General features: G+C 52.8%; 1 protein-coding gene across 2 annotated transcripts in view; it reads right to left on the bottom strand.

The window, feature by feature from the left end:
- Positions 1-17,983, bottom strand: part of NEURL1 (neuralized E3 ubiquitin protein ligase 1) — a 71,442-nt gene extending 53,459 nt beyond the window's left edge. The window contains exon 1 of one of the 2 annotated variants that reach the window (XM_045582060.1): positions 17,758-17,983. In XM_045582060.1, coding sequence (XP_045438016.1) covers positions 17,758-17,842 — 85 coding nt within the window. In that variant the 5' untranslated portion in view covers positions 17,843-17,983. The remainder of the gene's footprint in view (positions 1-17,757) is intronic. The other variant, XM_036438921.2, reaches the window with a different exon arrangement.
- Between the last annotated feature and the right edge of the window lie 1,931 nt (positions 17,984-19,914).

The following is a 19,914-nucleotide window of genomic DNA, read 5'->3' as shown; positions in this document are numbered from 1 at the left end:
ACACACCCTTGACCAGAATCGAACCCAGTACCCTTCAGTCTGTGGGCTGATGCTCTATCCACTGCCAAACTTGACGAGGGTGCCTCTTGCTGAAATCTGAGCAGGGGCCTGGGATAGAACTAAGGATAGAGGCCCAGGACACCGCAAAGGAACCGGCCACAGAGAGCCCAAGGGGAGTGGGGGGTCCCCTGAGAAGCTGCATAGCTCTGAGGTCACTGGCCACCATGCCTGCTTCCTGACCCCCAACCCGCTTCTATTTATTGGGCACTCAAGTGCAGACATGTTGGATTCGTGAGTTGATAACATCCTTTGTGCAAAGACCCTCATTGCTCCCTCCAGAACCCCAGGTTTTGACAACCTGGCCAAAACCTTACCTCAGTTGGGTCACACAGCCCATCACAGGTAAGACACGCTCCCTAACCTCAGTGCATCGGAAACCCACCCTCAGAGAGGTGCAAAAAGAGGCAGAGTCTCCAGGACAGGTGGGGAAGAAGGAGCTTAAGGCCAAAATCCACCTCTCCTGGACCCCCTCAGCCACCTCTCTTCCCTTCTTCTCCCACCCTCTTCCTTCTTCTCCTTCCTCCCACCCTCTTCCCTTCTCCTCCTTCCTCCTCTCCCATGTCCCCTCCCTTGGGCTCACTGTCCCAGGCCTCTGTGCCTAGCCCCAGAAGCCCTGGGCAATTAATTCCCAGACTACAGGTCAGTCACTTCCAGCCAGACTCATCAGCGCCCCCAGTCCCACCCACAGCACTCCGAGGCCAGAGGCACCCTGGCACAGCAGAGATCTCAGAGCCAGGGAGCCAGGAGCTTCCACCGGCTCCACCTCGCCCAGTGACCCGGCAGGTCCCTTCTGTCTGAGCCTCAGTTTCTCCCCTGTGAGAGGACAGGGTTCACAACAGGACCTCAGGCGCTCTCCATCCGTCAGGCACTGGTGTGGCCTCAGTGTCACAGACACCTTGGTGACCTTTGGAGGGGCCACGCAGGCCTCACCACCCGGGGGAGGGGGGTCCAGCAGAGCTCCCCCAAAACCCCCCTGTTTCTCAGTGAAAAACAATGAATTTCATTCCAAACAAGGAAACTTACAGCACAGTCCTGCCCCGGCCCAGTTCCGGCTGGTTTATGTTAGCTGGACAAGACTAAACAGACCTTCACATTCTCAGTATTAAGCACTAAATGTGAAGAAGAAAGAAAAAAAAAGACTGTCTCTGAAGCACAGGGTGAGGGAGAGGCGGGTGCTCCCCTGAGGTCCCCCAAGAGCTGGGCACATCTGGGGGCGGGTGCCAGGCCAGCGGAGACAGGGGTGTTTGAGAGGAACCACTGCGGAGGGAGAGGGTTTCAGCGGGCAGCAATGTGGGGCAGGTATGGGGCAACTGGGCCGAGGGGCCGGGCCTGGGGGAAAGAAAGAGCAAATGGTCCTTGGTGTCCGTAGAGGTGGGAACGTGAAGGGGTCCAGACAATGAGAACATGAAGAGCGAAATGCAGGGGAGCAGGGAGGCAGCCAGCGACTAGAAGACCCTTCCTTCTTACCCCCACCCCACCTGCCATGCAGGAGGCCAGGAGGGAGGGGGAAAGGGAGGGAAGAGGCTCTACCACTCCCTGGACAATACAGCTCCTTGTTCCCAGCTGCCCCACCTGCTCCCCACAGTATGGACACAACAAACTTGAGATAAAAAATTTAATTATTTACAAAACAGGAAGCGGACTGCCTTCTTGTTTTCCCATAGAGGCCCCTCCAGACAGTCCTGCCTTCTGGCCTAACCCTGCAGGCGCTGCCCCCCCATCCCTCCCTCCCTGACCGGGGCCATGTCCTTTTACCCTGTTCTGTGCCACTGTGGTCTGACAACCCTGAGTGGCAGGCATCACAGTTCCCATCCTAGAGGAGTGACCTGCCTTGCCCAAGATCACCTGTGTGTGGCAGACCTAGGATCAGTGGCACCCACAGCTTCTCAATCCATGCTCAGTCAAGGCCCTCGGACCTGCATTGTCATTGGCCAGCCTTGCCTTAGTGCCTGCACAGGCCGCCCCATCTCCTCCCTGCCCATCCACATATATCCACTCTCCCCACCGTTCTTCTAAGCCAGTCCCTCCTCCGCGGAGCCCCTCCCTGACTCCACTCAGTCCACCATCACCTCCTCCCCTCTGGCCTCGCTCAGCCCCAGCGATAAGCCCTCTGAGGACAGAGACATGTCTGTCCCCAGAGGCCAGCACAGGCCTGTGCCCACAGGGGATGAATGAGTGAGCCAAGGGCTCCAGACTGCTCTCACCCCCTCTCGTCTTGAGACTGGTATTCAGGAAATGCTATTTCAACAACAACGAAAAGAACACGTTGTCGTAGCAGCCCCCAGGGCCCATGGAAGAAAGGTTTAATTTTCCCCGGAACCAATCCAATCTTGCATCCATTTCGCAATATTGTTCAGGTGACTGCTCCGTGTGCCGGGCACTGATAGCGGCGATACAACGGTGAGCAAGCCAGGCAGCCAACAGGCCCCGACAGCTACTATGACCCGTGGTATGTGGAGAGCCTGGGGCGGTAGCGGGAGAGGACACGGAGGCCATCCAGCCTGGCCGGGGGGTCAGGGAAGTGCTCCCGGTAGAAATGATGTGGAAGCCAAGACTTGAAGGCTGAACCTAATGATGGCAATAATCACTAGTAGTTACTGCTAGTCAAGCATTATCTCCGACAGGAAATTAGGCTATGGAGGAGGGAAGCCTCTGGCTCCAAGTGGCACAGGTAGCAAAGACAAATTCTGACGCCAGAGTTCGTGCCTCAGCTGCAGTGTCTCTCTCACCCTCTCTCACCCCTCCCCCCTACCCCACCCCACCCCCGCCTGTCTTTCCTCCTCCCTCCTCACAACTGACTGGCCAGGTCCCCCCAGAGGCCCTTGGGGAACTCCAGAGGCCCGCTGGGCCACACCAGAATTCAACATCTGGGTTGGATCTCCACAGCCCAACAGGACCCTCAGGCCTCTCAGTTTCCCACGGACCTTGGCCAGACCCAGAGCGTGGGGCTTGGCTGTCCCTGAAGACCCGGACAGAACCACCTACCTCCCTGGGACAGAAAACTCCCCCATCTCCTCAGGTGCCAAGGGGTCCTGGGTCCCAGGGAAGGGAATCCATCCCAAAGAAGAAGTCCTTCTGGAGCATCAGGAAATCGCCCCTGAGCTGGAAACTCCCTGCATGGCCTCACCCTGACAGCTCCGTACCGGTCCCCACTTCCCCCATCTGGGTAGAAAAGAGGAGCATCCCCCTGCAGTAGGGGTGCGTGGGGGTTCGGAGCCAAGAGGCAGGAGCTCCCCCACTCAAGGCCCACCAGCTAGTGTGCGGCCCTGGGCAAGTGGGTATAGGCCACGTTGAGGGTGCCCTGGAAGTGTCCATCCAACCGTATCCCACAAATTCTTCCAGGAAATAGGGCCAACACCACCTGTCTCAGCAACCTCTAGGAGATCGGGAACAAGATCCAGAGGGAAGAGACACAAGGGCTTTCCAAAGTGGAAAGTTCAGAAAATGTAATGGAATTTTTTTTCTTCCCAGCAACTCTAGCTCTCTGAAAGGGGGATCCACATTGAGATAACAGGAGAAAGAAATAGGAGAGGGGCGTAGGGTGGCGGCTCTACAGAGGCAGTTGTTTCCCAGCTGGGGACCAGAGGACGCAGCAATCCCTCTGCATCCCAGCCACTCTGAAAGCACCGAGAGGCAGGGCCCCACCGATCCACACCATGTCCACACCCACTGCCTGGGCCGTGGGAGAGATGCCCACGAGGGAAGGAAGCTGTTGGCCCAGCCCAGAGCAGCTGCTGCCCGCCTGAGCCCCAGGGACCCAGATCCAATGTGTGTGTGCTCCCACTGAATGTGTGCTCCCTGCCCCCAGGGGCCCCTCAGCACCAGTTAAGATCTGATTGGGCTAATTGGACGAAGCTGGCCGTGCCCAGAGCGGCTTGAGGGCTGTCATCGTGGATTTGACTCACCGAGCACTGTCATTGGTGCCTATGGAGCCATCATTGGTGTCATTTGGGAAGATCAAGCGGATTTTGGATGGTGCTGTACCAGTCAGCACCACGGCCTGGCCAAGCTTCCATCCGGGGACCTAGAGCTTGTAAGTGACTTATTCTGTCTCACATCCAGGCGAGGCTGAAACCCGGGCCTCCAATCGCCAGTTCATGGTCCCAGAAAGTCTTCACTGGAAGCAAAAAGGGGGTCCAGTTGCATGGACATTTCCAGGGAACCTGCAAAGCTCTTCCTTTCCTCACGAGGTACAAGACCCCCAAGCCCAAGAAGGAAACCTCAACTCAATCCTAGACTATGGAGCCTCCAAGGGACTCTAGGCCCCCAGACTCAAAGCTCAACGGTAGTCATGAATCCTGGACCCTGGAGTGAAAACTCCCCTCCAGGAATGGAAACTCCACCCCAGTTTGGAACACAGACCCCCAAAACAGGCACCTCAATACTAAGCCAGAATCCTGCCTGCAGGAACAGTACCTTCACCCCAAAATAGAACCTTGTGACCTAGGAACTGAACCTTAGCACCACTTTCTGAACAAGCTTCTTAAAAGCTAATATAGACTCTTCTTAGATTTTGTTTCTTTAGCACAAACTCAACTTGGAGACCAGACGAGGAAAGCCAAATTGCCAAGACATTCTCCTTCACATTTGGTAGTGACTTTGATTAAATTTAATTTTAAATCCTAGCTCTAGAAATCATATCTCTCTGTCTCTCTCCCCTCTTTACTCTCCCTTCCCCTCCTTCCCCCAAAGACCCAGCCATTTCCCTGGATAATCAGCAACCCCCAAGGCAGAAGACAGTAACCTGGACCTGACTAACTGTCACATGGTTCGGACTTCTGGCAGACTTAAGATAACATCCTGACCTATGTTTCAGCTCATAAGTTCTAAGATAGAAAGATCCCCTGGCTACTCTCAAGTATGAGACCAGAGGGAGGAATCTGGAAAATACCTCAGAACTGTCCTCAGCCAGTATCAATGGTTGAACGCAAACCTAAGAACCAGGAGGTCATGGTTTGATTCTTGGTCAGGGCACACACACCCAGGTTGTAGGCTCACTCGCCAGTGTGGGGCTCCTCAAGACCTGAAGAACTGTCCTAAACACCTCACCTCCAACCAATCGGCTCCCAGCACAACCTCTAACCCCTAACCCACGGCATCTTGTGATTTCACCCTATATCATCTATAACCTACACACCATCAAGAAATTTGGACTGTTGAGCATTAGTTTCCCATTCTCCTGGATGGCACCATTTGTCAATAAAATAGCTGATATTTCTCCATTGCAATTCCAGATGTTCAGTGGTTAGCTCTGCCAGCACCGAGTGGACGGACTCTTTCTGTTCTACAGCAGAACCAGAGGAATGTCATGCAACCAGAGCGCCAGTTTCTAGGAGGGTTCCACTTTGATGCAGGAACTTCCATGTGAGTGGCAATTTGAGTGGCATCCTGGTCGCTCACAGCCTTGTCCCACTGTTTCCTTCATCCTCTTGACTCCACAACAGAGACTGGGTGCCTGGCTGGTCGGTCTTCTGAGCCCCAGAGGGTCTGTCAGCCCCAGCCCAGGGGAGGGTGCCCACTCTTGCCACTTCTATCTAACGTAATACTGGAAGTCCTAGCCACTGAGGCAAGAAAAAATAATCAAAAGCACTCACGTCAGAAAGGAAGAAGTAAAATTGCCTCTGTTTGCAGACTGACATGATCTTTTATGTAGATCCACCCCCCAAAAATCGATGGAATTGATAAGCAAATTCTATAAATTGCAGGATACAAAATCATACAAAAGTTACTAACAGCAAACTACCCAAAAAAGAAATTAAGAAAATAAATCCACTTACAATAGCATTAAAAAAAATACTTAGGGATAAATTTAACCACGGAGGTAAAAGATCTGTATAGTGAAAACTATAATGAAAAACACTGAAGAATACGCAAATAAATGGAGATATATTCTGTGATCATGGATTAAAAGAGTTGATATTGTTAAAATGTCCATATTACCCAAAGTAATCTACAGATTCAATACAATCCCTATGAAAATTCCAACGGCATTTTTCAGAAAAATGGGGAAGGAAAAATCTCAAAATTTGTATGAAACCACAAAAGACCCTGAATAGCTAAAGCAATCTTGAGGAAAAAGAGCAAAGCTGGAAGCATCTCATTTCCTGATTTCAAACTATATTTCAAAGCTATAGTAATCAAAACAGTATGATATTGACATCAAAACAGAAATGCAGAGGAATGGAATAGAATAGACAGTGCAAAAATAGACCTAGGCACTTATGGTCAACTAATTTTCAGCGAAGGTGCCAAGAGTACACAATGGGATAAAGAAAGTTTCTTAAATAAATGGTGTTGGGAAAACTGTATATCTACATGCAAATAAATTAAACTGGACCCTTATCTCATACCATACACAAAAATCAACTTAAAATGAATTAAAGAGCTGAACATGAGACAGGAACCATAAAACTCTCTTCAAGAACATAGGGGAAAGCTTCTTGACATTGATGTTGGCCATGGGTTTTTTTGGTTTTTTTGTGTGTTTTTTTGGATTTGACACCCAACAAAAGAGAAAATAAACAAGTGAGACTACATCAAACTAAAAAGCTTCCATATACCAAAAACACACACAAAAAATAATCAACAAAAAAGTCAATCTATGGAATGGAAAAATATATGCAAACCGTATATCTGAAAAGCAGTTAATATCCAAAATATATAAGGGACTCCCACAACTCAAAAAAATAATAATTCAACTTAAAAATGGGCAAGGAACCTGAAATAGTCATTTTCCCAAATGATATGTACAAATGGCCAACAGGTACATGAAAAGATGTTTTAAAGCCACTCGTCATCAGGGAAATGCAAATCAAAACCACAATGAGATATCATCTCACACCTGTTAGGTGTCTTTTATCAAAAAGAGAAGAATTAAATATTGATGAGGATGTGAAGAAAGGGAACCTTTATACACTTGGTGGGAATATAAATGGGTACAACCATTTTGGAAAACAGTATGGAGGTTCCTTAAAAAATAAAAAAGAATTAGCATATTATCCAGAAATCCCACTTTATAGCTTAAAGAAACAAAGTCATGCCCTAACCGGTTTGGCTCAGTGGATAGAGCATCGGTCTTCAGACTGAAGGGTCCCAGGTTCTATTCTGGTCAAGGGCATGTATCTTGGTTGCAGGCACATTCCCGGGGGGTAAGGAGGGGGGAGGAATCAGGAGGCAGCTGATCAATGCTTCTCTCCCATCGATGTTTCTAACTCTATCTCCCTTCCTCTCTGTAAAAAATCAATAAAAAATTTTTTAAAAAGAAATGAAATCACTATCTTGAGATAGTTGCATATCTATGTTCATTGGCAGCATTAGTCACAAAAGCCAAGATATGGAAACAACCTTACTGTCTGTTGACAGATGAATTTTAAAAATGTGCTACATATACAATGGAATATTATTCAGCCAAAAAAAAAGAAGGAAATCTTGCCATTTGCAACAATATAGATAAACCGGAAGGGTATTCTGCTAAGTGAGGTAAGAGAGAAAAAGACAAACACTGCATAGCATCACTTATATGTGAAATCTAATAAAATAAAATTTAAAAAAGTTGAATTCTCAGAAACAGAGTAGAATCATGGTGCCTAAGGGAAATAGGCAGAGGTTGGTCAAAGTGTATAAACTTTCAGTTATCAGATGAATAAGTTCTGAGGATGTAATGCCCAGCATGGTGATTATAGTTAATAATAATGTGTTGTTTACTGGAAATCTGCTAAGAGAGTAGATCTTAAGCATTTTCACCAAAAACTAAATAAAAAGTAACTATGTGAGGTGACGAATGTGCTGGTTAATTTGATTGTGGGAATCATTTCATAATATGTAAATATACCAAAACATCACCTTGTACACAATACATGTGTTACAATTCTGTCAAAGGCCAGGGGACAAATAGCTTTACTTCTCTCCTCTCTTCCTCTTTCCCACCTGCTGCCTCATTTCTCAGCCCATTTTTCCACACTCTGTTTTGCTAGATGGCCATCCATCCAGTCCCTCCTGCTTTCGTCTCCCTTGACAGATTAATAATTTAACAAGTGCTGAGCCCCAGGGTGAGGATCTGGGGCTTTGATCTCAGCTCTGGGAAAACCAGAGCAGCCTCGGCCGGTTCTGGTTCCGGCTGATTTATGGCCACCTTTTATGGTTTGTGTGTGTGTGTGTGTGTGTGTGTGTGTGTGTGTGTGTGTGTGTGCAGGGGAACCTGGGCCCCACAGGGAGTGAGGACCCACCTGAGGTAGCCTGGCTAGCGTGGGACTGAGGGCCCTTGGCTCGGGGACCAGCATATGTCAGATGCACATCGCACCACAGGTGCCAGGGCCCTGCCTCTGCCTACCCAGGAGCCACCTGTGAAAAGCAGAGGGGACATTAATTATTGATGGCGTCCCCAGGGGTAGGGTTGGAGCCAAGAGTTCTGGGCCAGCCCTGAACTGCTCACCTGTCGATCCTCCTGGCTCTAAGACCGCAAGGCCTTGTGGGACACAGCTCTCCAGGGAACACACACAGCCCTGACCTCCCAAGTGGCTCACCCTCCCACTATATCTAAGCTCTTTCATGCTAAGCCACGTAGGCGCCTCACTGCCACTGCCCCAGAGTCAGGATCCTCTAAAACACATGTGTCAAACACAAGGCCCGCGGGCCAAATCCGTCCCGCCAGGCCTTGCAATGTGGCCCGCACCGCGCTGTCATCACTGCACTCCGCTGCGTTTCCATCACAATGACAGTTTATGACTGTTCAGTAAACGATTCGGCCCGCGATTTAGGCTGGATTTTAGATTTTGGCCCCTTCTCTGATTGAGTTCGACACCCCTACTCTAAAAGCTCTCCCCAATCAGTCTGCATGCCTCCCCACTCACCGTCCCCACTGGAAGGAGGCACACACCTTGCCTTGCCTCGCCTCGCCTCGCCTCGCCTCGCCTGGAGGACTACAGCAACCTCCTGCCTGGTCCCTCCCTGCCTCTCTCTTGCCCCAGAGCTTTCTAAGACATCTCAGGGATCTTGTCCCTCTTCTGTGTAAAACCCTTCCATAGGTCCCCTCAGGACAGCTCACATCACTGCTGGGGGCAAGCATTTATCCTCGAGAATAACATCCCAGAGTTCACTTCCGCCAGCTCCTGGGAACAGCATCACACAACATCGGAGTCCGGAGACCTTACTACCACCTGGTCCGACCCAGCTGTATGACCTTGGGCCAGTCACTTCCCCTCTTTTGGGCTAAGAAGCCCAGACCTGGGCAGAGACGGTGCCCAGTGCTCACCGCTCAGTTCTCCACACCTAGCCCCAGGCCCAGCACAGAGGAGGCACCGACACGTGAAATGAACTGGCTGGGACATCCTAGCCGTTTCACTCTACCAAGTGACTCCCCACCTCGCTCTTGGGCACCTGGGCACCCCCACTTGGACACACACACACTCTGGACTGGCCCGTGCCCTGGAGAAACCAGCCGTTCCGCAGACGCACCAGAGGCCGGGCAGCCGAGGGGAAATAGGAAGGTAACAGCCAGCGGCGTCTGGAACGGCCACCGCCCTGATCACAGGATAGCACGCTCCCCCTTTCCTGTCCCCATCCCAACCTCTGGAGCAGCCAGGATGGCATTCTGGGGGCACCAGAAGCAAAGAAGGTCATCCAGGTACGCCAGCAGACGTATTTCCCTTCCCCTCTTCCTTCATCCCAAGGAGGCCCCTGGATCTTCCTCCCGCCACAGCCCCACACAGACAGCCTTTGCGATCGGCAACTCCTTCTGCGGACAGAGGGGCGAGGGAGCAGGCGCTTAATGGTTTTCTGCTGAAAGCTCCTTGGCCTGAAGGGCTGGGATGGCACGGCCCTGGACTCAGCCCTGCACCTGGGCTGCGGTGGTGAGCCAGCCCCGGGCACAGAGGCCTGGGCTAGGCCTCCTGCCAGGAACACCCTTCGCCATGCCCTCCCAGCCCAGCTCAAGGCTCCCAAGTGGGGGTTGTTTTAAAGATTAAGTGAGATAATAGGGTGTAAAAAAAAAAAAAAAAAAAAAAGCTCTGGAACACGGCGTGTTAGTGATGATTGCCATATTTTCCGACTCGTTTTTGTGTAATGTCATTGTTCCCATCTGCTCCTCGGCAGTGACCCGGCCTCCGCGCTGTGTACCACGGTATCCTCCCGCCTAGGAGAGCATCTGACCCATCACTGGTGCTCAGTGTGCGTCTGTCAAACAACAGAATGAGCCCCCCGCATCACAGCATCCCTGGAACCCCAACCTCGCTCTGGGAGAACCTCAATCCGGGAGCCTAGCACAGAGCCCCGCCCGCCCCCAGGACTGCAGCTGGAGCAGGAAGCCAAGGCTGCCACCTGCCTCCCAGAGACTCCATCCCTCCCCTCCCCCTCCCCCTCTCTCTCCGCCTCCTCCTTCTCTCTGAGCCCTGCTTTTCTCTCAGCCCACCCCCACAGGCTTGAGCACCTGCTCATTTCCCGAAGCAGCAGGATCCGGGTAATGACCTCTGATAAGCATCTTTTAATAAAGCCTGTAGCTGGATCTGTCATCCAGGGCCTCTGGTCTCCCGCTCACATCCTGTTCCCACCCCTACCCCGTCTCTGCCCACTAGTTGGGCTGGCCCATTAGTGCTCTGGTCTCACCAGGCAGGCCCCCGGGGCCTCTGGGTTCTGGCTTGCTTGGAAAATGGCCAACAGGCAGCCCAGGCTATTCCACAAGCAAGACCTTCCTCCTCCTCCTAAGCCTGGGTTCTCAGTGGCCTGGCCTGGCCTGGCTCTTCCTGCGCCACCCAGCCTGCCCACAGCCCAGCCCACGTCTCTCCATCCCTGCAGGCACGTTTCCCAGGTGTTACCAAGGAGACCACTTGCACCCTGCCCAGGGTTGCCAAAGCAACCTGTTTCAGTGAGAAGCGGCCCCTCATCCTCTAGCTCCTGGGTGTGCAGGATCAGGGATGAGAGAGTCACCGACCAACAGGAAGCAGGTCCATGCAACTGGCACACCGGGTGGAGGTAGGCCCTGGGCAGGGACCAGCTCCTGCCTTCCTTCCTCCCCAGTCTTCCTCCTCTGTTACCACTCTCGTTCATCACGCCTCCATCTTGAGCTCTGTGATCTGGAGCCAATGCCTTGGTCTCAATGTGCACATCTTAGAGGTGGGCACATACTATCGCAGACGGTCAAGGCAAAGAGAGCCCTCATAGCAGAATTTCCCCCCAAGACCAGTTTTCTCCTTTGTGAGCTTTGGTGTCCTGGGTAGAAATCCCAGCTCTGCCATGTCCTGGTTCAGTGTTTCTGGATAAAAATTTTAAACCGACTAGTCTCAATTTTCTCACCTATAAAATAGGAATAATCACACCTACCTCAAATTAATGAGGAGATTAAATGAATTAACAACCCACATGAATGTACTTAGCATAGGTACTAGGATCAGGATTTGGACTCCTTAAAAATGCTCTTTCTTTCTGATGAGTAATGGCCCTGCTGACCATGGCCCTAAGTCAGAATGCTTCAGATTCACCGATGGTACCCCTAGATGAGGCTGTCGGCTTGGCTGTCCCACTCAGCCCTTTTAGCTTGGCCTAGGACAGAAGCCTGCAGCCTCCATTAACTTCCCAGCAGCCCACGGTTTCATTCCCTCCACCCTTCAGTCTGTATTTTGCTGGTGCTGCTGCTATTTAAATGAAATCACTATACTCCTCCGCTCAAGAGCCATCCGTGGCTCCCACTCCTACATGATAAAATCTAACCTATTCACCCTCACACCCGAGGCCCTCCAAGAGCCGGTCCCTGCTACCTTCAGAGACTGACCTGTTCACCTCCCCACTGGGGACCCACTCCCCAGGCAAGAGGTGCAGCTCATGGTCCCTGCACACACCGTGCATTGTCCTGCCTCTCTGCCCTTGCTGCTCCGTTCCAAACCTTCCCTCTTCCACCCCAAGCTCCCCTCCTCTGAGACGCCTGATCTCGTCCCCTCCAGGAGAGACAGTGGGTCTGTTCCGAGGACCCACAGCCTGGACAGTTCCCAGACCTTGGGGTATATCAGAATGACCTGGGGATCTTCTTAAACATGCAGGCTTGGGGGCCCCCTCCACAAAACATTCTGAGACAGTGGTCTGGCCTAGGGTCTGGGGCCCTGCACGTTAGACGTGCTTCCAGCTGATGCTGGAATTGATACAGGCAGTAAAAACACCTCACTTTGAGAAACATTGGCCAAAAAAACCCCAGAAAGTTCCCCTGAAAGTGTCTGATAACTGGCTGACGGGTGTACATGGCTAAAAACCCTGCACAGAGGTGTAAGGGGCAGGGGCTGGGAAGGAGCATCGTAAACTCCACGGTTCTCGCTGTCCCTCCTCTGGGGCTCTGTCCAGAGACCTGGAGATTGTTCCCCAGTTTCTTCCTCACAATGAAAGACAGACCTCTCTAAGAATGAATACTATGGGGGCAGGATAGGGTATAGGGTGGAGCAAAGTAAGCTTACAGTTGTAAGTATGTGGAACACAGAGTTTATTCTTGTAGTATTATTTACTAAATCCCAGCCCCATCAGTTACTAACTGTGCAGTCTAGACAAGTTACTTAACCTCCCTGAGCCTCCCTTTTCCCATCTATAAAATGCTGACAATGATACCTGCCCCAGCAGGTTGTCAGAAGGATATTCATGCAAATAATCTACATTTAAGTACATGGCACACAGTAGCTGCCCAATACACAGTAGCTATAAACTATTATTGTTATGGTTAACAATAAAGGGTTCGACGGTCAGGCTGAACTAAAAAACAAGGCTTTTGGAATAGATGCTAAGGGTTCAACATGGGGGCTGTCTCAGCCCAGCCTCTCTGAAGTCTGGGGGGCAGAAGGGGCTCCCAGCCCCTTCTCCGCAGGTCTGTCGGCTGCATCACTGGGGGTGGAGAGCTGGATGAGCTTGCCAAACTGGTAAGCGTCATGACACCCAAGAAATGAGCCCAGACAAGGGCTGTGAAAATACCTATGGGTTGGCCAAAGAAAGGAGGCCTTGATTACCTGGTTATAACAATCCTGATCGTAACCTTGAAGGCTGTGGACGGGAGAGGGGCATTGTAAAAGGAGTCCCTTAGGCAGGTCACTCTGGCAGCATCGAAGGAGGAACTGAAGGCAGAAAGGCCAGCTATTGCAACATCCGGGATCAGGGAAGCAGCAGTGAGAATGTGAAGGCTGGAGAATGGCTAGGACCTTGTCCTGAGAGGATGCACCTGGCCCCCACCCTCAGAGAGCCGTGAGGAGGTTCGGGGACTGCAGACGAGTTCAAGTGGCTCACTCTGGCCCACCGGGAAGAATCCAGGCTCCTGGGCCAGCTGACAGGAGGAAGAGGCCCCTCTGCTGGCCAGGAGCTTCCGCCAGCACGGAAAAGAGGCTCTGGAAACAACAGGTGTCTTGCTGGTGCCACACCCAGCCAGAGCTGGAAAGCGACAATCTCCCTGTGGCTGTAACAACCAGCAGCTTTGTGAAATGTCCATTTCAAAAAACCTCAGCTTTGAAGAGTTGGAAGGTATATACCCTACAAAAAGAATTGAAAACAGGTGTGCAAACCAAGACTCCTACACACATCTCCATAGCAGCAAAATTCACAATAACCAAAAGGTAGAAACAACTCCAACTGCTGCCGGTGAGCAAGTGGACAAACAAAAGGTGGCATAGCTACACAATGGAACGCCCTTCGGCCACAAAAAAAAGGACAGATCCGCCTTACGACAGAGATAAACCTTGGAAACATTATGCTAAATGAAAGAAGCCAGACACAAAAGGACAAATACAGTATGATTCCATTTATTTGAAATGTCCAGAATTGGCAAATCCACAGAGACAGAGAGCGGTTGCCAGGGATACCGGGGAGGGGACAGGGGAGAATGACGGCTTACTGGGTCCGTGCTTTCCTTTTGGGGTGATAACAATGTTCTGGCACTGGATAGAGGTAGCGGTTGCTCAACACTGCGAATGTCCTAAATGCCATGGAATTGTGCATGTTACCGTGTTAAAACGGTGAGTTTTCTGTTACGTGAGTTTTTACCATAATAAAAGAAAAAGGTGGGAGGTGGCGCATCCCCTCCCCATTTATGGGGGACCCCTGGGACTGAGGAGCCCTTCTGGTTACCACTCCCCCAACACTGAGCACCAAGCAGGCAGGCACCCGGAGAGTGCTGGGGAAGGAGAAAGGCTTCTATTCTCTGTACTTGTCTCCATGAAGCATGAACCCCCTACCCAGTCACCCTATGCCCCTCACTGAGAATACATGCAAACAAGTGCTCATTTCCACCTCCAAGCCTTTGCTATATGTCCCTTCCCTTACCCCTTCACACACCCTAGGACTCCTACTGCACTCCTTGCCATCTCCCCAACTTCTGCAGTCCCCTCCATGTCCAGCTCAAATCCGTCCTGACCTCCCATCTCTGACCTCTGCCCACTCGCATCTGGCATTTCAACAGTCCACCCAGCACTTGATCACATTCTCTGCTCAGCCCAGCCTTTTCAAGATTTCCAGCCTGTGAATGAGTGAAGGCACAGGGATCTCAGGAGCACTCACCTCTGAGCCAGACACAGAGCAGTGGCTCGTAATTGTTGGTCCTAAGCCCAGAGCTCTACCCTGGACCTCTCTACTGGACACTCCTACGCCAGCACCATTCAGTTCCCAGTGGGGGACAGCCAGAAGTAGAATGAGGTCAGTGTGCCTCCAGGAAGAAGACCAAAATCTACCACCCACCAGGTAATGACTAACGAGCCTTGTTTCATGTCAGCCTGACAAGCCAGACCAGGGAGTCCCAGGGTCCCTAACACACCAGGCCCCTTGCCGCTGTTCTCATTAAAACATTGAGAAATCAATAGAGATTGCAATTACAGGAGAGAGAGAAATCAAGAGTCCCCTGCCCCCAGCAAATTTCTGGATGGACACGGCTAAGAAGTAGAGCTGAAGTCTGGGGGAATACAAAAGGAATTCCAGCAGAACTCTGGGCGATGGTCTTAGCATTGAAACCAGTGTCAAAGTCAACAACATATAAGTGGAATGGAACTCTAGATGACCATTGAGATAACAGAGAAGACACCTAGGTCGATGCTGATACAGTCAGAAGGGACTTCGGAGTGAACACTAACGTAGTCACAGAGTGGGGCTGAGGGCTCTTCTGGGGTGGGGAGAAGTCAGGCTGGGAAGGAGGGTGAGTAAACCCTGAATGAAGGATAAAGGGCATGCTCCAATCCTTCACCTCAGCTTAGAAGAAGCAGAATAAAAATCTCATGACCACCTCCAGCAGGTGTGTGGGTGGGGCTGGGGGAGGGGAAATGGGAGTGTGGATTCCAGTAGATCAAGCCTGAAGGGAGCTGGGCAAGGAGGGGGAGACTGCCTGGAAAGAATTTCTCCACCATTTACTCCCATGGAAGAACCGATCCCTGCAAACCGAGGAGGCAGCAGCAGGAGGTTTTTCTAAGCCAGAGAAGTGGGAAGTCGGTCAGAAGAGTAAGTTAAGCTGGGATCCGGGAGGTGAGAGGGCCTCAAACCCTCTCCTGGCCACTCCCTCCCTTGCCAAGACCTGGCCACAAAGACCTCACATCCCCACAAGCCCAAACTTAAGGTAAAAGAGGTGCAGTGTTGAAGCCTTCTCTAGGCTTCCCTAAGGTCAAGGATGGAGCAGGACATTTTGAGGGACATGTTGTGAGCATTAAAGCACGAAGCCAGTTCACTGGACCCCAGCTAACTCCTGCCCTTGAAGGACTTAGCCTGGCTTTGCCACCTTCTCTTGACTGACCCACCACGTAACTGGGCAAATCACTATCCTTTTCCATCATTCTTCTCCCTTGTCACTGCACTGGATGGATGATGGCCACAGCTTCCGCCATCATTAGGAATCTGTGTCCCATGCTCAGAAACAATCTTTATGCATGCTCATACTTACAGCTTATTTCTGATTATTTAAAAATCATGCTGATTTCAGGAATGAGCAAACTATTAAGAATGAAAGAAAATATCTTATATGATCCCATTACCTAGAGGAAACCATTGTTAACCCTTGGAAACATTCTTTCTATGGCTGGTATGTTGGCATTCATATATATATATATATATTTTTTTTTTTTTTTTTTGTAACAAAGCTGGGATCTTACAGACCATACAACCTGCCTTTTCAACTGTCATGCCGCTGTGAGCATTTCCCCAGATTATAAAATATTCTTCAAAAATGCAGTTTAAAGACTGCCTAAGACTCCGCCAAGAGGACAGACCATGATCACAGGGCTGTTAGGTTGTTCCCCTGATATAGATAACACTGCCACGAACATCCCAGCCCGGTGCATGAACATCTGCCCGCATCTCCATTTCCTTAGGATCAGTTCCCCTAGGTGGAATCACTAGGCCAACGAATGTGACATTTTAAAAGATGTTGACATTGTACCACCATATGCATTTCCAGAAAGACACAACAAGCCCGTTGCTTTTCCCCGAGCCGAGTGAGAGCTGAAGTTCTGAAAGGGTTGGAGTTAGAAAGCAGGACAGTTGTCCTGTCTCTCCTCCTCTCCCCTAGTCTTGAAGGTTAACTGTCCAGCAAAAAAAAAAAAAAAAATAGAATTCCAAGTCAGAAGACAGATGTCTGCAGCCCAGCTCTGCCTCTCCCTAGTTGGAAAATAAGCATCGGTTTGCCTCGCCTCCACTCTAAAATGGGTCTGATTGGTGCTGCTCACGCCCCAGAGCAGTTTCCTAGCTCACAGAAAAGTTCTCCGCAAACAACCATGCTTTTTGTCAAAGGGCATTATTCTTATCCTTCTCCTCACCTGGGGGACTGGAGAAGTGGTTGTTCTTTGCGAAAGCCCAAGGGCGTCCCTTCCTGGTTCTCTTAGTCATCAGAATGCCCAGAGCAGGCACTGGCCAGTTCTGAGAGTAAGAAAGCTTCCTGAAGGGAATCCGTGGGGTCGGAGGGCCCAGAGGTCAGAGACAGCCCTGGACGCTGCAGGGCCGAGAACTGGGCCAGGGTCTCCCTGAGAGTGCCCAGTGGGTCCAGGACTCAGAGGGCAAAGACTTTCCTGGTACACGTTCCTCTGCTTCAGGGTCCCCAGCCCCTCCTTTCTATGGTTCCAACTGAACCGCTGGCCTTTGGGGGAACCAGAAACCAAGCTGATTCCGTGGATGCAAAAAAAAAAAAAAAAAAAGTCAACAACTGCAGAGGACCCTGGAGGAGGCCAGCAGCTCTGGCTTTTTCTTCCAGGCTGCCATAAATCAGTCCCTGGGTCTTTAAGACCCTCCGATTGGAAATGCAACTAGTGCTTCCAGCATGCCCTCTCCAGCTCAGGGCAGATATGAAAACGGAGACTCTGATGCCTCTCCCTTGAGAAGCACAGCTGACCACAGCCTGAGCATCCTGCCACCCTGACCTACCCACCCGCCAATGCCCTTCCTCGGCCGGGTATGCCTCAGCCGGTATGCTCACCCAGCACCTGGCCTGAGGGGACTCGGTGGCGTTCCCAGCAATGGCAGGGAGAACTGCGCAGACCCCGCGGAACGGGGTTTCCACCATCACCATCACCTTCGGGGTTTCCACCATCACCACAGGCCGCCCCCTCACCCCTAAACCCACCTCCACGGCCAAAGAGATGAGCATGTCCTGTCTCCAAAGATGCACAACAGGTGGCACCTGCCCGTCCGCCCTCACTACACATCTCCCTCTCTCCCTGCCCCTCCACCTGCGCCCCGGTCCTCCAGCTGCGCTCGGCCCGGCCGAGCCTTCCTTACCTTTGAGGTTTTGGGGGTGGCCCCGCGGCGGCCGGCTCGGGTTTCCTCGGGGCAGAGAGGGGAGACTGGAGAAGTTGTTACCCATGGCATCCGGCCCCGGGGGGTTGTGCGCTCGCGGGGGCCAGGCGAGTCCGGGCAGGAGCGGAGGAGGCGCGGCGAGAGGGTGCGCGCGGGCGCGGGCGCGCGCCGCCGGGGGAGGGCCCTGGGGAGGCTGCGGCCGGGGGCCGGCGGGCGGCTCCTCGCCTCCCGGGCTCGGGGCTCCGCGGGCCTCGGCGGGTCCAGCCCGCCGCGGGGGTCCTCGCGCGAGCCGGCTACCTGCCTGCCATCGCCGGGGGCGGGGGCGGAGGCCGCGGGCAGGCCCCGGGGTCGGGGCCCGCGGCTCCCCCCTTCCTCTGGCTCGCGTTTGGGCTCGGGCTGGCGGTGGGCGGCGCAGCGGCTCCCGCGCGCTCCCCCGGGGCCATAGAGTCAGGAGGGCTCCCGGCGCGGAAGCTCAGGGGCTCGGCCTGCCCGGCGGCTCGGCGGCGGCGGCGGCTGGGCGGCGGGCTAAGTCCCCGCCCGCGGGGACGGCCGCTGCGGTGCGGTGCGTGGCGCCCTGCCGCCGGGCTGTGTGCATGGAGCGGGGCTCCGTGGGGCGCGGAGGCTGCTGGGCGCTCCCGCGGTGGTGGGTCTCCTCCTCCGGCCGCCGCCGCCCCCGCCCCACGCCCCCCGCCGTCGCCAGGATCCCCCGCTCCGGTTGCTATGGTGACAGCTGCGCTGCTGAATGAGCGTCTTAGTGACACGCGCGCGCGCCCGCGCAGCCAGCGGTGGCTCCAGGGCGCGCCGCTTCCCGGCTGCCCGGAGCTCTTCTTTGGGGGAATGAGGGGGTGCCGGGCCCGGATGGGGTAAGATATGGGGCAGAGGTGGGGCTTAGCCCTCAGCAGCGACAGTGGAACGCGGTCTTGAAAAGGAGAACCGGTACAGCAAGAACATTGAGCTCCCGGGTGCCAGGCGCAGTGAGAAAGCTCTAATGTACCATTTCCCCTCACCAGGTACAGGGCCGGGCACCTAGCGAACGCTCAAGGAAAATATAATTTTTTTTTAAATGATTGAATGGATGGTTGAGTAAATGAAGTGAGATTAGGATTCCCGGCATCTGACCCTCCACTCTCAGTCCCATCTGAAGGGGCAAGGGCTCAGAACGAGGACCCCAGGCTGTCCAGCTACTGGGCACAGTGTTGGGGGCCTTTGGGTGAATTCAGACCGGACCCAGGAGACTAGGCTGCAGGCCAAGCTGGGGAAACAGATAGCAGGGACTTATCATCAGAACCACTTCTGAACTGAGTGGTGCTGTCAGCCATAAGAGGTTTGGGGAGAGGGGCCTCTGTGGCCTGGAGCAGTCCCGGGAGGCTTTCTGGAGGAGGGGGCTTCAGCACGTTTCCTGTTCATGTGACTCTTCCATCCTGTGACTCAACACCGCTCCCGGGAGGCCTGCAGGAAGGGAAGAGGGAGTCATTCTCCTCCTACCTGTGTCTGGGACATCTCCCTCTCCCAGTCCATCAGGGGCAGATGAGCCAAGTTCTCCCCCCCACTGCCCCCATCCCACTCCACCCCAGAGAGACTCTGCTTCCCTGCTCCCCTAGGTCACCTCTAGCCCTGACGAGGACGTGGGCTGGCAACAGGCATCTCACCCATCCCGTTAGGGAAGGTTCTTCCCTCAAGTCTCCATGCGATGGCTCCTTGTTATTCAGCCACAGCCCCTGACCTTCCCCAGCTAAAGAACCCCGCCACTCCCCGTCACTTCCCATACTGCTCTTCGGCTTCATTTTTCTAGAATTAGTTTGAAAGCAGCCTTTCCCCCTTGTTTATGTTCTTCCTCCTGCGCTAGAACATAAGCTCTGTGAGGGGAGGGAGAGAGCAGGTCAACTCCATTCCCCATGCCCTCCCCAGTCCCAAAGAGAGTGCCTGGCACAGGGCAGACTATCAATCAGTATTTGTGGAATGGATGGATCCCCCTGCTTGCCAGCCGAAGAACTCTGCTAAGATCCCCAGGAGGAAAGCCTCTGAACCGAACGGCCCTTTATTTCCCTCCCCTCCCCTTCACCCCACCCTGTGGCAGGCATCACACCCTTACATGTCTGGGACTCCAGGGGAGCTAGAAATACCCGTGACAGCTGCTCT

The sequence above is a fragment of the Pipistrellus kuhlii genome, unplaced genomic scaffold, assembly GCF_014108245.1.
Source record: "Pipistrellus kuhlii isolate mPipKuh1 unplaced genomic scaffold, mPipKuh1.p scaffold_m20_p_15, whole genome shotgun sequence".
NCBI classification, from domain to species: domain Eukaryota; kingdom Metazoa; phylum Chordata; class Mammalia; order Chiroptera; family Vespertilionidae; genus Pipistrellus; species Pipistrellus kuhlii.
This window is presented reverse-complemented; position numbering and strand designations above follow the sequence as displayed.